General features: G+C 45.6%; 1 protein-coding gene across 3 annotated transcripts in view; it reads left to right on the plus strand.

Annotated features, from left to right (window-relative positions):
* The window catches only part of Ppm1h (protein phosphatase 1H (PP2C domain containing)), a 268,368-nt gene extending 255,625 nt beyond the window's left edge, over positions 1-12,743 (plus strand). For 2 of the 3 annotated variants that reach the window (XM_030245116.1, XM_006513742.4), the window contains one exon: positions 8,173-12,711. In XM_030245116.1, the coding sequence (XP_030100976.1) occupies positions 8,173-8,320 (148 nt within the window). In that variant the 3' untranslated portion in view covers positions 8,321-12,711. Of the gene's footprint in view, positions 1-8,172 lie in introns of all 3 variants that reach the window. The other variant, NM_001110218.1, reaches the window with a different exon arrangement.
* Positions 12,744-14,904: the final 2,161 nt, after the last annotated feature.

Below are 14,904 nucleotides of genomic sequence, written 5' to 3' on the forward strand. Positions count from 1 at the left end.
TCCAGAACTGCCAGCCACCTCAGCCTGCTCCATGTCCATGATCTAGGGGTCCACAACACACCTCCGTCTGGTCTTTAGCTACACCCTGTCCTTTGCTATGGGGCTGTGTGTTTTGTATTTGTTTCATGTTTGGGCCATGCTCTTCAGTCTGTGGTACGAAGATGTCCTCAAGTTCAGTCTCGGTATCTTAGCGCCTTCCTGTTTCATGGCCACAAGAAGTTGCTGGTAACTCTGATAAGGGAGACCTTAGGGGAAAAAAAAAACAAACAAACAAACGGAGAGCAAGGAGAGGCTCTTCCTCTGGAGGGGGGATTGCTTTGTATGCCAGTCTTCATGAAAAGCAGCCTTGACACAGATTCCACACTTGGAGTGAACTGAATTTTGAATGTGGGGGATATTGAGGTGTCCACCAGCTTGACCCACTTGCAGGGGCTAGAACCAAACTTCTGTGACAGCAGAGTTCGCTTCCTGAGGAAAGCTTCCTGACAAGGGCCACTCAGCTGGCTTTCATTCCAACTAGGGTTTGCCATCCCATAAGGAGGCATGCCAGGAAGCTGTCCAGAGCGCTCCAGTTCAGATCTCACTTGCGAAATGCAGCGTGCTACAGAGGGCTGATGATGGGAGGATCAGATATCACAGTGATATCACAGCACCGTGGGTGCTGCGCAGAGGAGGCGCGTGCCGCATCTCAGATCCTCAGAACAGTGTAGGACCAGAAGTCCTGCGATGGTCCCCAAGTTTCTCCCTCAGGTTAGAGGTTGTTCTTTCCCAGGAGTACTAGGGGACTCAGGGCGAATACTTCATAAAATCGAAGCTCTGGATTAAGGAGGAAAGGGCTAGTTGTCCCTAGCACACAGGACAGATGTGACATTAACCTTCATACTACCATGACAGGGATCCTAACATAAAATATGGGCAGCACTGGGAAGACTCCATAGCAACCCACCCCACCACATACACCCATACTGAGGATTGTTTTAAATCTGGATACCTCGTGGCATATGGTCGACAACTGCTTCCAGTTGTTATCTTACCTTAAAAACACACGTGGAGAAAAGGCAGGAAGACACGGCGGAGCTCCCTCTCATCCTCTCCACCCCAGGGGAAACCTGGATGTAACAGGACAGTTCGGAATGAGCTGAACATATGGGTATAGAATCATGAGGCAGATCCGGAAAAGAACCGGAGACATCTGAGACAGAGAACTCGATATAATGAAGCAGTTCACCGAATGGATTGTGCAGCAGTCGTCTAAGGGAGCAATCAGAGAAAGGGCATCGCACAGGGACGTCCGCAAGGTAGGATGGTAAGGAACTGTATAAAAACCTCAGGGCTGGAAATGGCTCACCCTGTAAGGATACTTGCCACCAAGCCTGAACCACTGAGTTAGATCCCCGGAACCCACGTGGCAGAAGGATGAAACAGACTCCTTGAAGTTGTTCCCTGGCCTCCGTGTGCGTATGACAGCATGCACGTATACATCTAAATAGATAGATTAATACTAACTCATAAAAAAAAAAGTGCTATGCAGAGGACCAGACTTGGTTCATAGAACCATGTCAGGTGACCTATAAACATGTTATCTCCAGCTGCAGGGAGTTCAACACCCTTTCCAGCACTCTTGCACACGTGTGTGCATGCATGCAAGCATGCACATGTGTGTGTGTGCACGCAAGCATGTACTACACACACAGTATACATACAGTTTAAAAAAAAATTAATCTAAAAACACAACAAAATAACAGTCTCCAGTACTGCACCTTGTAAAATTCTTACTCTAAGTTAAATCGAGGTTTTCATTGTCCAACGATGATATAAGGTGACTGCTAAAGGACTTACCTTGATGTATTTGTCTAGCAGGAAACAAAATCCAGAGTGAGGAGTGGACTGAGAGAAGCAAGGAAGTTTGCACACGTGTTGGTTCACCTAACACACCCAAATAATACATGAGAATAGTGACTAGTAGAGGCTTAAACCTAAAGCAAGCTAAAATATTACACTGTTATGCAGATGGTGAGGGAAGGTTATTTAAAGTCATTTTAGCTTTTAGGAATACGGCAGAAATAGTCGACTGTATATTGAAAATTGAGTATAATTGCCCAGTGAACAAAAATAATAGTGGCTCCCAAGTCACGTGTATGTGTGGGGCAAGGGTGGGGTGAAATGTTCTAGCAGGCTCTCCACGTGAGGAAAAGGAAGAAAACAGGTACAAAGCACAGAATGTGTGTGTGTGTGTGTGTGTGTGTGTGTGTGTGTGTGTCTGTCTGTCTGTCTGTCTGTCTGTCTGTGTATATGTGTGTGTCTGTGTGTGTATGTCTGTCTGTCGGTGAGAGTAAAGGCTTATACACTCCATTTTATAATAATTGAAGCTCTAATGACTAAGGTGGGATTTTCTTTTAACTAGCCACGTACCATTAAAGGCATAATATACTTACGATGAGACTTAGAAGTCCTATCTGCTTTGTAACTGAGTATCACCAAGATGAGAAGGTGGCATTGAGGGCTGTGGTTTCCTGTTTCGGGGATTTAAATGAAAAGGAGGAACAAGAGTGGCCTTCTGTATCCGGAAACTCAGAACCTGGGATGTAGCTCAGTTAGCATCTGGATCCAGCATACACAGAGCCCAGCCTTCTGTCTCCAAGACCACATCAAACTGGGCATGATGACACACAGGATCCTAGGACTCTGGAGGCAGAGGCAGGAGCATCAGAAGTTTAAGGGCATCTTCCAGTTCTAGTTCAGCCTGGGTTAGAGACTGTTTAAGCTGAAAAGCCCAAGAGAAGGGCTGGAGAGAGGTGTGGTTGTTGAAGGCTAGTGTGTAATCAAAACCTAGGGAAAAATAGACAGATGTCAATTATCAAGGAATTTATCGTGCAGTAAGTGACAACTATATTTAAAAAGTAAAACCTCGCTGAGATGGGATCCTTAGGATTCAAGTTTCATAAGGACCCTGTCCTGGCTGGTTTTGTGTGTCAACTTGATACAGGCTAGAGTTATCACTGAGAAAGGAGCTTTAGCTGGGGAAGTGTCTCCATGAGATCCATCTGTGGGGCACTTTCTCAATTAGTGATCAAGGGGGGAGGGCCCCTTGTGGGTGGCTGGTAGTCTTGGGTTCTATAAGAAAGCAAGCTGAGCAAGCCAGTAAGTAACATCCCTCCATGGTCTCTGCATCAGCCCCTGCTTCCTGACCTGTTTGAGTTCCAGTCCTGACTTTCTTTGGTGATCAACAGCAGTATGAAAGTATAAGCTGAATAAACCCTTTCCTTCCCAACTGCTTCTTGGTCCTGATGTTTGTGCAGGAATAGAAACCCTGACCAAGACAGACCCATTGTCTCCAGGTGGCCTAGCATTCCACTTTTAAAAAGCCAAAGCTCTCATCTATACATGTATGAAGTTCTCTCTCTCATACACACATGAGAGAGAGAGAGAGAGAGAGAGAGAGAGAGAGAGAGAGAGAGAGAGAGAGAGAGAGCTAACTCTATGACCATTTAAAAATACTAGAACTGCCAGTGGAGAAGGTGAAGGTGCACGCTACATGCTGATCCTGGTATCTCTAAGGCTGCGGCAGTAGAATTGTGACCTTTAGGGCAAGACTCTGTCCCCACAAACTAACAGTGAAAAACCCAAGGTCATGAGCAGTATGGAGCTGTTCCCTGCCTCTGTGATCTTCTGACTGATCCTGTCCATGTCCCCAGCCATTTCTCAGGACTGCCAGACCTGTTTGCCTCGTGACCAGACAGCCATTCCGAGCCATGTCTGGGCTTGTCAGAACTTCATTTCCTGGCTTTTTAGATATGCATCTGTCTTTTCTCGTCCGCCATGTTTTCCCAGTTCACCGTGCCCATGTCTCCTCTCCTCTCAGGCTGGTTTAAGGTGTGTTCAACAGTGATGAAGGAAGATCCGAGCCAGCAGCTTCTTTCTTCCTTTCTTGTGATAGGGTCTCTCTGTGTAGCCCTGGCTGTCCTGGAACTAACTCTATAGACCAGGCTGGCCTCGAACTCAGTGATCCACCTGCCTCTGCCTCGAGTGCTGAGGTTAAAGGTGTGCGCCACCACTTATGTGAATATATGAATTCATATACATTCCCATATATATCCATATATATTCCCATATATATTCATAGTTCTTCAGTCTAAATCCTCCTAGGATGCTACTATCTTTTTTTTTAAATATTTATTTTATTTGTATGTGTATGGGCATTTTGCCTATGTGTGTGTGTGTGTGTGTGTGTGTCTGTCTGTCTGTCTGTCTGTCTGTCTGTGTATATGTGTGTGTCTGTGTGTGTATGTCTGTCTGTCGGTGAGAGTAAAGGCTTATACACTCCATTTTATAATAATTGAAGCTCTAATGACTAAGGTGGGATTTTCTTTTAACTAGCCACGTACCATTAAAGGCATAATATACTTACGATGAGACTTAGAAGTCCTATCTGCTTTGTAACTGAGTATCACCAAGATGAGAAGGTGGCATTGAGGGCTGTGGTTTCCTGTTTCGGGGATTTAAATGAAAAGGAGGAACAAGAGTGGCCTTCTGTATCCGGAAACTCAGAACCTGGGATGTAGCTCAGTTAGCATCTGGATCCAGCATACACAGAGCCCAGCCTTCTGTCTCCAAGACCACATCAAACTGGGCATGATGACACACAGGATCCTAGGACTCTGGAGGCAGAGGCAGGAGCATCAGAAGTTTAAGGGCATCTTCCAGTTCTAGTTCAGCCTGGGTTAGAGACTGTTTAAGCTGAAAAGCCCAAGAGAAGGGCTGGAGAGAGGTGTGGTTGTTGAAGGCTAGTGTGTAATCAAAACCTAGGGAAAAATAGACAGATGTCAATTATCAAGGAATTTATCGTGCAGTAAGTGACAACTATATTTAAAAAGTAAAACCTCGCTGAGATGGGATCCTTAGGATTCAAGTTTCATAAGGACCCTGTCCTGGCTGGTTTTGTGTGTCAACTTGATACAGGCTAGAGTTATCACTGAGAAAGGAGCTTTAGCTGGGGAAGTGTCTCCATGAGATCCATCTGTGGGGCACTTTCTCAATTAGTGATCAAGGGGGGAGGGCCCCTTGTGGGTGGCTGGTAGTCTTGGGTTCTATAAGAAAGCAAGCTGAGCAAGCCAGTAAGTAACATCCCTCCATGGTCTCTGCATCAGCCCCTGCTTCCTGACCTGTTTGAGTTCCAGTCCTGACTTTCTTTGGTGATCAACAGCAGTATGAAAGTATAAGCTGAATAAACCCTTTCCTTCCCAACTGCTTCTTGGTCCTGATGTTTGTGCAGGAATAGAAACCCTGACCAAGACAGACCCATTGTCTCCAGGTGGCCTAGCATTCCACTTTTAAAAAGCCAAAGCTCTCATCTATACATGTATGAAGTTCTCTCTCTCATACACACATGAGAGAGAGAGAGAGAGAGAGAGAGAGAGAGAGAGAGAGAGAGAGAGAGAGAGAGAGCTAACTCTATGACCATTTAAAAATACTAGAACTGCCAGTGGAGAAGGTGAAGGTGCACGCTACATGCTGATCCTGGTATCTCTAAGGCTGCGGCAGTAGAATTGTGACCTTTAGGGCAAGACTCTGTCCCCACAAACTAACAGTGAAAAACCCAAGGTCATGAGCAGTATGGAGCTGTTCCCTGCCTCTGTGATCTTCTGACTGATCCTGTCCATGTCCCCAGCCATTTCTCAGGACTGCCAGACCTGTTTGCCTCGTGACCAGACAGCCATTCCGAGCCATGTCTGGGCTTGTCAGAACTTCATTTCCTGGCTTTTTAGATATGCATCTGTCTTTTCTCGTCCGCCATGTTTTCCCAGTTCACCGTGCCCATGTCTCCTCTCCTCTCAGGCTGGTTTAAGGTGTGTTCAACAGTGATGAAGGAAGATCCGAGCCAGCAGCTTCTTTCTTCCTTTCTTGTGATAGGGTCTCTCTGTGTAGCCCTGGCTGTCCTGGAACTAACTCTATAGACCAGGCTGGCCTCGAACTCAGTGATCCACCTGCCTCTGCCTCGAGTGCTGAGGTTAAAGGTGTGCGCCACCACTTATGTGAATATATGAATTCATATACATTCCCATATATATCCATATATATTCCCATATATATTCATAGTTCTTCAGTCTAAATCCTCCTAGGATGCTACTATCTTTTTTTTTAAATATTTATTTTATTTGTATGTGTATGGGCATTTTGCCTATGTAAATGTTTGTGAACCACATGCCTGCTTGGTGTCCATGGATGTCAAAAGAGAGCATCAGACCCACTGGAGCTGGAGTTAGAGATGGTGTGAACCTCCATGCGGGTGCTGGGAACTCAACTCGAGCCCTCAAAAGCAACAAGTGCTCCTGGCTGCCCTCTGAGCCATCTCTGTAGCTCTCTGCTTCTTGATCACAGGAAGAGACTTACTGGTTGCTCGGGTATAACGGACTCTATATCAAGCCAATAATCCTATCCTCTCCGTGGAGTTAGAAAAAGAAGGTGTCTTTTTCTACCCACGAGTCTCCCATGCAACAGGAAGGAGATATTCATTTTGTATTAAATACAATGTGTTGTCTAACCCGCTGTGTTGGCCACCTGGGCTATAGGCATAGACTTAACTCCTAGAAGCTGTACAGCTTGCAATGTCTGCAGTCCTTGTTCTTCAAATGCCTGAAGACTGAGCGTTGTACATTCTTGGGAGGTTTAGAGAGCACATGGGAAAGCATCGGTCCCGAGAGTCCAAAGGTAATGCTGAGGTGCTCTGAGCAGGGGAAAGGGCACAAGCGCCTCGTGAAAGCCCCATTGCCAAGCTTCCCGGAGGCCTCACCCAGGAGGTGACATTTATTATTCATTTTCCTGGTGATTTATCAGAATCTGCGTCTTAGCTGTTTAGGTTCCAACCGTGATTTCATCGAGATACAAATAACAGATTCATTGTCAGAACCGGGCTTACCTTAACCAAGCTTACAAAACTAGAATGCTAGCTGACGTTTATGCAGAGAAATATAGCTGGCTGATAAAGCATAAAATAGTAGCCTTTTCTTTCCTGGTAGGCAAGCCTTCACAGGGGGACAGATCATAATCAGGTTATTTGGCGAATGTGAAATCAGAAAGAAAAAAAGAAGAAGAAGAAGAAGAAGAAGAAGAAGAAGAAGAAGAAGAAGAAGAAGAAGAAGAAGAAGAAGAAGAAGAAGAAGAAGAAGAAGAAGAAGAAGAAGAAGAAGAAAAGAGGAAAGAAAAGATGAATCACTTAGTTCCTGGCAAAGGCTTAGAAAATAATCCACCACACACTAAGTTCAGCCCCGCCGGACTTCTTTGAAGTCCCTTAGCTAAGGCTGCACAGATTGATCGCTGAGGAGGGACCTTCCAGGGCTTTTTCGTTTCTATGTCTCACAGCTAACAGAAGCCCGTGCCCACAAATCACCCCTCAAGTTGCAGTTTCCTCTGTAGATGGTAGCCTTTCTGCCGGCCCAGTATCACCCCTTTTCTTCAAGTTTACAGTGTGAATCTCCGTGGGAGTGATGCCTCGCTGTCCTTACATGAACCACAGGAACGCGTAACACCAATAAAGGCCCATAGGGAAACTCAGCCACAGCAGGGCTTATCCATCACGCCCACCCGCCCACCCCGTGTTATTTTCCTGTACCACATGTGGTCTTCTTAACACTTTCCTTTAAACGTCCCAACCTAGTTTTCCAGAAGGTCTACCTGAACCATTCATGTAAAATAAACCACGACGCTGATGCAAGAGGAAGATATCGTCCTAAAAATAAGCATATTGTGATGACAGAAGTTCCGGTTCGGTTTGTTTTTGTTTTGTTTTTCCCTTGTGTACTTATTTAGCCAAATACTGTTTGTCACAGAAGACTGGGCCTGTGTGGTTCTTTGTTAAGATATGATAACACCACACCGGGATTCTTTTAGGTCCATTGAGATAAATAACATCTAGAGAGGCTGAGTGGTGGGTGATGTAGGAGGCCATTTAATGGGGTACCTCATTTATCCACCACCCCAAAAAATACAACAGGCCTCATACATTTGAGACGAAGATGGCTCTTGCTTTAGTAGTAGTAGTAGTAGTTGTTGTTGTTAATTGTAAGGGTAATTGGAAAATGTGTGACCATAGTGATGCTTCCTTTCCGGCCTCTCTGGGCCTTGTCCCTGCCTTTGTTATTCTGACGGTCTTTTCTCTGCTTTTTTCTTGCACAGATACACACTGGCGGCTCAGGACCTGGTGATGCGTGCCCGAGGCGTCCTGAAGGACCGAGGGTGGCGGATATCGAATGACCGACTGGGCTCAGGAGATGACATTTCTGTATATGTCATTCCTTTAATACACGGAAACAAACTGTCATGAAAGTGACCCAGGGGACTAGGAGGACAGAAGGGAAGAAAACTGGGGTGCCTACGAGCAGGGCGGGACCGGGGAGTGCCTGGGCTGGATTCCAGGTGATGCATATTTTTCCCAGCCCAGATGGGGAGTTTGCTGCCCAAAGGCCTCTCTGGTTTTGCTTCCAGGTGACCCTTAGGTTTCCACTTCTTCTTTGGTAACAAGTCTGGACACTGAATAAGAGCCAAACACAAAGCCTGCTACTGAGTGTTATATTTCTCTTGGTTTCTATGGTAGGGGCTCCTAGGCAGCGATTGCCTATTTGGGGCACAGGCATACATTTATTTATTTTATCTAGAATAGCAGCAGGGACAGCCATTTCAGGTGTAACTGGTGAAAGCCCCTCCTCAGCCCGACAAGCTGCCAGCATCTCTCTGGGAGAAGAGCCACATTGAAAAGTTGAGGACCACGGCTCAGAATGTCTGAGCAGCCATCTTATTGTGCGTTCCAGTTATTTCAGGGATCCTGCCTGTCCTGTCTCATTCCTCCCCCTCTTTCCTGCCCCCCTCTGTTTCTCTAAAGTCTTTTGTGGTAATGGTGGTGTGAGGCAGAGACTTGTTTTTTTTTTTTTGGACACTCCTCCTATCGTTCTCATTCCCCTCCAATGGAACTTTCCAAATTGCCACTGGACAGTGTCCAGATCAGAGACTAGACCCATCTGGCTAGTCCCATGTTCCGTGCCCCATACACACCTATAGTTTTGTCCAGAGCAATGTCCCAGGTGACAGTTTGTCTTTGTTGTGTTTTCTCCCCAAATAGATATGTTTGCTTCAAAATGTGGGTGTTTCATTGGACCAACAGTTCCTGTGCTATCTCTAAGGTCCCATCTGGAGGTTTAGCTGTGAGAGGCTGGGTTTTATTTCTGGAATGGGTGGTGCTCCCTCACCTTCTGTGTCCTGGAGACACATAGGAAGCAGCATCCAGTGCCGTAGCTCAGCAAGTTCTTGTACCCATCAGCTAACCGTGCTTCATTAGGGAAGAGTGTGGGGCTCAGGCTCCTTGGTCGCTGTTCTCCAGGCCACACCACAGGAGGTTTGAGTGTCACAGCTCAGCTAAGCAGTGACTACTCTCTTCCTGTCACCTTTGTGCAAGGGTATCTGGGATGACACTTGAATTAAAGTGAATTTGAATTGCAGTTGGTCATTGTGATGTTCCCCCATTCCTCAAGGGAATCGCAGTGTAGAAACTTAAGAGCTGAGACCCCCTTCCTACTATGCATCCACTGGTGTGCATGCCTCAGTGGCACGCACATGGGCACATGGGCACATGGGCATAGTATCTACCTACTGCTTCCTTGCCGGGAAGAACAGCAAAGTCCAGTTTAAAGATCACTGCACAGCTGCTCTGCCCAGGGGCCTTCAGAGCTGCATCCAGTTGCTTAGTCCTGTTCCCGTAGTCTTCCAGGATATCGGCTTTCTGACAACTTGGTATAATTCAGACATTTCCAACCCAAGGAAGGAACCAATGGTGTCATTTCCCCCAAGATGCAATCCCAGCTCTTGTGTTTACGAGAATTCCTTCCCAGGGGAGAAGGGAGGGGCACTTCTTCCAGGCTGGTAAGCCATCCACATTCCTAGAATTGTAGATATTTTCTTAGGAAAGGTCTGGTGCCTTCCTACTCAGGAACAAAGTCACCCCACTGTTTAGAGCCAGGGTCCAGCCCGGCAGGTGACACACTGTGCGAGTGTGCCAGCTCACTGCGGCGGGAAGACTGGGCATCTGACCATGGATGCCTCTCCTTCAGGAAGTCTTCACCACCCCAGACGCCTTGGTGGGGAGTGTTCTGTGGTAACCATTTGCTTCCCGGGAAGAATATGACGCTGTAAAAAACTGTCCAAGCATGCTACAGTCGCATGGTGGTCTTCCCACCATCGCCCAGTTCTCAAAGTCACACACAAATGGGAAATTTGAGAAAGTGTTGAATTCTATGGAGGACACAAACTGCCTTCCTTGGGGGAGCATTTCCAGGTTCCCGATGCCTTTCGAATTTTTTGCTTTTCTGATCTCCCAGAGTCTCACCTTGACCTTCTCCAATCATATTTAAGCCACCAGAGTCAGAACTGGAGTGTAAATATCCTGTAGGTGCCAGTGGCAACATTCTCCCAATTCTTCCATTGTCAAACCAAATCTGAAAGACTCCAATTACCCTAAAACCTGGAGTCCTGCTGGTCTTAGCTGGAAAGGAATCCAGGAGTTCTCTTCATGAGAAGCTGGGTGGAAAGATCTAAGTCACAAGCTAAAGCTCTGTGTGTGTTGGGGGGCAGGGGGGGGGGGGAAGACTACAAATGAATCGGATAAATCAAAAAGTGGAAAAGTGATTCGTTAATGCCCATGGCAGATCTGCCCAGCACTGATATTGCTCTGTGCTTTGGGTTTAACTCTGTGTGGGCCTTATTGTTACCCCAGACTCCAAGTCACCCTGTCCCAGAATAGGATGGGTCTGTGTAGCAAGTTGGCCCTTGGAGAATTCCTGGGAAGGCCAAAGAAACAACACACTCAGAATTCTGCAAAATGTATTTCGGTGTGTGTCTAGAAATCATGCCTGTCTGACTTCCAGCTGGACTTGCTTGCCCTAATAGCCTCAGAGGAAGCCTTGAGTGATGAAGTGCGTTTGATTTCCAAGTCTAGTCTTTACGGGCGTCTTGGGGGTTGTGTGGCTACTTCCTTTAATGAAAGGCTCACTCAACCCTAAATCTCTTCTTCGCTCAGCCTGCATCTGCTCTTCTGACTCCTGGCACTTCCCTGAAGAGTGTGAACCCTGAAGCGTCTTCCTAAGTGACAACTAAAGCTTTGTTCCTCTAACACCAACAGTCACCACACAAAGGTGCGGGAGGGACCTGCTGGGGTTGTGTATGCCCAGTGACTGCCCTTTGTGGCTGGGAAGGAAGGTGACAGTTAGGCTGGACCAATAGGCAGCTGTCTGACTGGGACAAGCCAAAGAAGTTAGTGTTTCAGCTAGTTTTCACAGTATTCGATTTTGACAGATTTGGGATGTTGAGTTTTTTTTTAATTCTTAGCATCTTACCTCCATGGGGCTACATGAAGCCAGTCATGTCTTCCCACCACTCGCCCCTGAAAGTCACTTTCTTGAAGGAAATCATGCCCCTAGATGGATATTGATGATCAAGAATACTTAGAGACTCAGGAGCCAAATTTCACTCGAGACCTTGGCCATTTGGGTAGGGAGTCCAGTACTCCCAGGACACTAGTTTGGAATCCTTTTGGGAAAGTGTCTGATTTGTTCTCATCTCCCCCTCCCCCGTGCCCTTTCCTCATCTGCCCGTTTGCTTTTTTTTTTTTTTTTTTTTTTTTTTTTTTTGAGGGAGCAAGTGGCGGATGCTGTTGTGTGCAATTGTTTGAAGGTTTTTACTTTTTCCTAAGTGAGCCAAGATCTCTGATGCTTTCAGAGCACGTTATGCTGTGATGAGATTCTAATTTCAGTGAGTCAGTACCTCCAGGGCAGCTGGAGAAAGCAATGAAATTGTCTATGCAAGGAACAAACAGCCTGACCCTACCAGATCTAATAGAGTCGTAGGGCAGACTTCAGCCACAGGACAGGATTTTGTGTTGGGAGCTTATGAATGTCAGGGCTCATGAATACAGAGAAGTATTACAGCCTGCAGACCACAGCCCACCTCTCTGGGCAATCTTCGGGTGCTATGTGGCAATGTGGCGTCATGTGTGTGAGTGTGTGTGTGTGTGCACTGGAACTTTCAGAGGATGCTACATGGGCAGCCTGACTTCCTCTCTGAGCCTCGTGGCCCCTGTCAGATGTGATTGCCACTGCTCTTTCAAATTCAAAATGTTATCTGTGTAAATAGCTTTGGTATTTCTTTTCCATGTCTTAGGTGAAGTTTTGTTCATGTAACAACCAGGTACGAGGTGACCGAATAAAGCTATAAACATACTGTTCAGTTGTCGTGTGCTGAAGATGGAGAACCTGGGTCCTCCATCTCTCCTCTCTCTCATTAGATGAGTATCTTGTGCGTGTTTAGGGGGTCCTGCCGTTACTTCTTCATTCCTGATTCGCCTCTAATTTTCTTTGTTTCTTTGGAAACCCCAGGAGGCGCCTACTAAGGATCAATTGTAAGAATATGTATATGGTGATCTGGGTTTCCAAAAATTACCCTATATATAGTGAACTGAGAAGAATCTGCCTGGAGATTGGTTTTCGAACCACGTACCTTTATGCCTCGTGATTGTGAAACATTGACTTTTGTAAACCCCCAAATGAAAACCTGTTTAGTAAAGGGGATATATTTTGTGTGTTTTGAAATTTAGGTGCAATGTCCCCTGGAAAAAGCTCAAGAACTGTATATGCTCAATGGCATTTTAAATAAAATACTATATATGTATATATAAATATGTATATAGGAAATCTTTAACAAAATGGTTTTGGGTTTTTTGTTGTTGTTGTTTTGTTTGTTTTTGTCTTTTGTCTTTGAATTTGTTGTACAGTTTCTTCTTGGTGAGTCACGGAATGATGAGAGTATCGTGATTTACGACGTGGTCATCACTTGTTGAGTGCAGACTCAAAAATCAAATTCAAGTCAGATTCTTCTTCATAGACATGGTAGTGAGGGCTCGTAGATTCCAGCCCTGCCTCGAGTGAAGCAGCTGTGGATGGAATATACAGTCACACAAGAAGTTTCTAGAGGGGAAAACTATTCCTAAGAGTAACATTTTTCCTATTTGAGAATTCCATACAATGGATTTTAATCTTTCACTCTCCCACCCTTCCCCTTAGCCCCTCCCCCAACCCCTCCCACATATCCACTCTCCTCCACCTCCACACAGAACCCTGTGTCTTTTATTCTTTTATTTTCTTTTATAAAGCTGATTTGTGCCGCTCATATAGTCCCGGGTGTGGGGCCATCCACTGGAGCACAGTTGATCTGCCATTGGCCACACCCTTAAGGAAAACTGACTCTTCCTCCCTCAGAAGCTATCAGCTATCCATAGTTCCTTAGTTAGAGGTCCAGGCCTTGCAAACCCCTTCCTCCTCTATGCTAGAATGTTGCTGGCTTATTCCTGCCACAGCTGCTGTGAGCTTATGAACGCAGGCTTCTGGTCACATCCAGAAGCAACGGTTTAGATCCAATCCTCCCTGACTCCTGCTTCTTCCAATCTCTCTGCTCCCTCTTCCATGTTGGCCCTTTGGGAAGGGCTTGAGACATCGATGTCTCGTTTGTGGCTGAGCTCCCAAGAGGTATTCTTACCTGGAGATAGAATTAAGACTCCCCTTAATCATCAAAGCATCCCAAGTGCTCACGAAGACATAAAGCTGGGCATAAGAGTCCATGCCTGTATCCCAGCCCAGGATGGAGCTGACCAGCCTGAGCTATGTACAACTCTCTCTTTAAAAAAATAACTTGTGGGCTGGTGAGATGGCTCAGTGGGTAGGAGCACCCGACTGCTCTTCCGAAGGTCCAGAGTTCAAATCCCAGCAACCACATGGTGGCTCACAACCACCTGTAACAAGATCTGACGCCCTCTTCTGGAGTGTCTGAAGACAGCTACAGTGTACTTACATATAATAAATAAATAAATCTTGAAAAAAACAAAACTATTCAAAAAAATTAACTTGTAAGCTGTTCCATCTTATAAAGATACTTTGACAAGTGGGGTAAAACATCTAAGGACATCATTTCTGTTCAGTTTCAGGATCCACGAAGTTAATCGATCCACGATAATCGAAAAAGTATTAACACGATGTTAATCTCCTAAGGGTATTTAACCAAGACCCCATTGGATGTCCAAAGACACACATAGCATTGAACTCTGGAATACATTCTTCCTTATGTACATATTTCGGAAGGAGTTTAGTTTACAAATTAAAAAAAAAAATGGGCGTGGTGGATTGTTTCCAATTCTGGTACTTAGGAGGCTAAGACAGGATAATTGCAGGTCCTAGGCCAGTCTCAACTATACAGCAAGACCCTGTCTCAGAAGGAGTGGGATGAGGGCTGGAAAGATGGGTCTATGAGGTTAAATCCACATAAGCATGAGTACTTGAATTCAACTTCCCAAAATCCATATAGAAACACCCTGTAGCGTGAGCATCTGTAACCACAGTATGCACGCCGAGAAGTGGGAGGCAGAGCAAGGAGACTCCCCAGAAACTTGTGGCCATGCACAGCAGAAAACCTAGAGACCCTGTCCCAAAATAGGAAGTGATGACTGACATCAGAGCTCATCCCCCGAGCCTACTTTGTAACACATCAATGTCTGTATTCACACCCATAAATAACACACATGTCATGAGGACACACACAAACATAAGCAACGGCAAAATAATAAAATGTAACAATTATTTTTAAAAACTGGTAAAAGTTATGAATTGCCCACTCCTGTAATTTTTCCATTTAATATTTTCAGGCCATTCTTTTCCATGTTCATTTTTTCATAATATTCCCAGTTACCTGAAGGTAACTGCAACTGTGGAAGGCAAAATGCTGGATAAAGAGAGGCTATTGTATTGACTCACAAAAGAAAGTTTATTTTGGTTTTTTGAAAGGGGGACTTGTGTAGCCAAGGCTGGCCTTGAACTT

Source organism: Mus musculus, chromosome 10 (assembly GCF_000001635.26).
Source record: "Mus musculus strain C57BL/6J chromosome 10, GRCm38.p6 C57BL/6J".
NCBI classification, from domain to species: domain Eukaryota; kingdom Metazoa; phylum Chordata; class Mammalia; order Rodentia; family Muridae; genus Mus; species Mus musculus.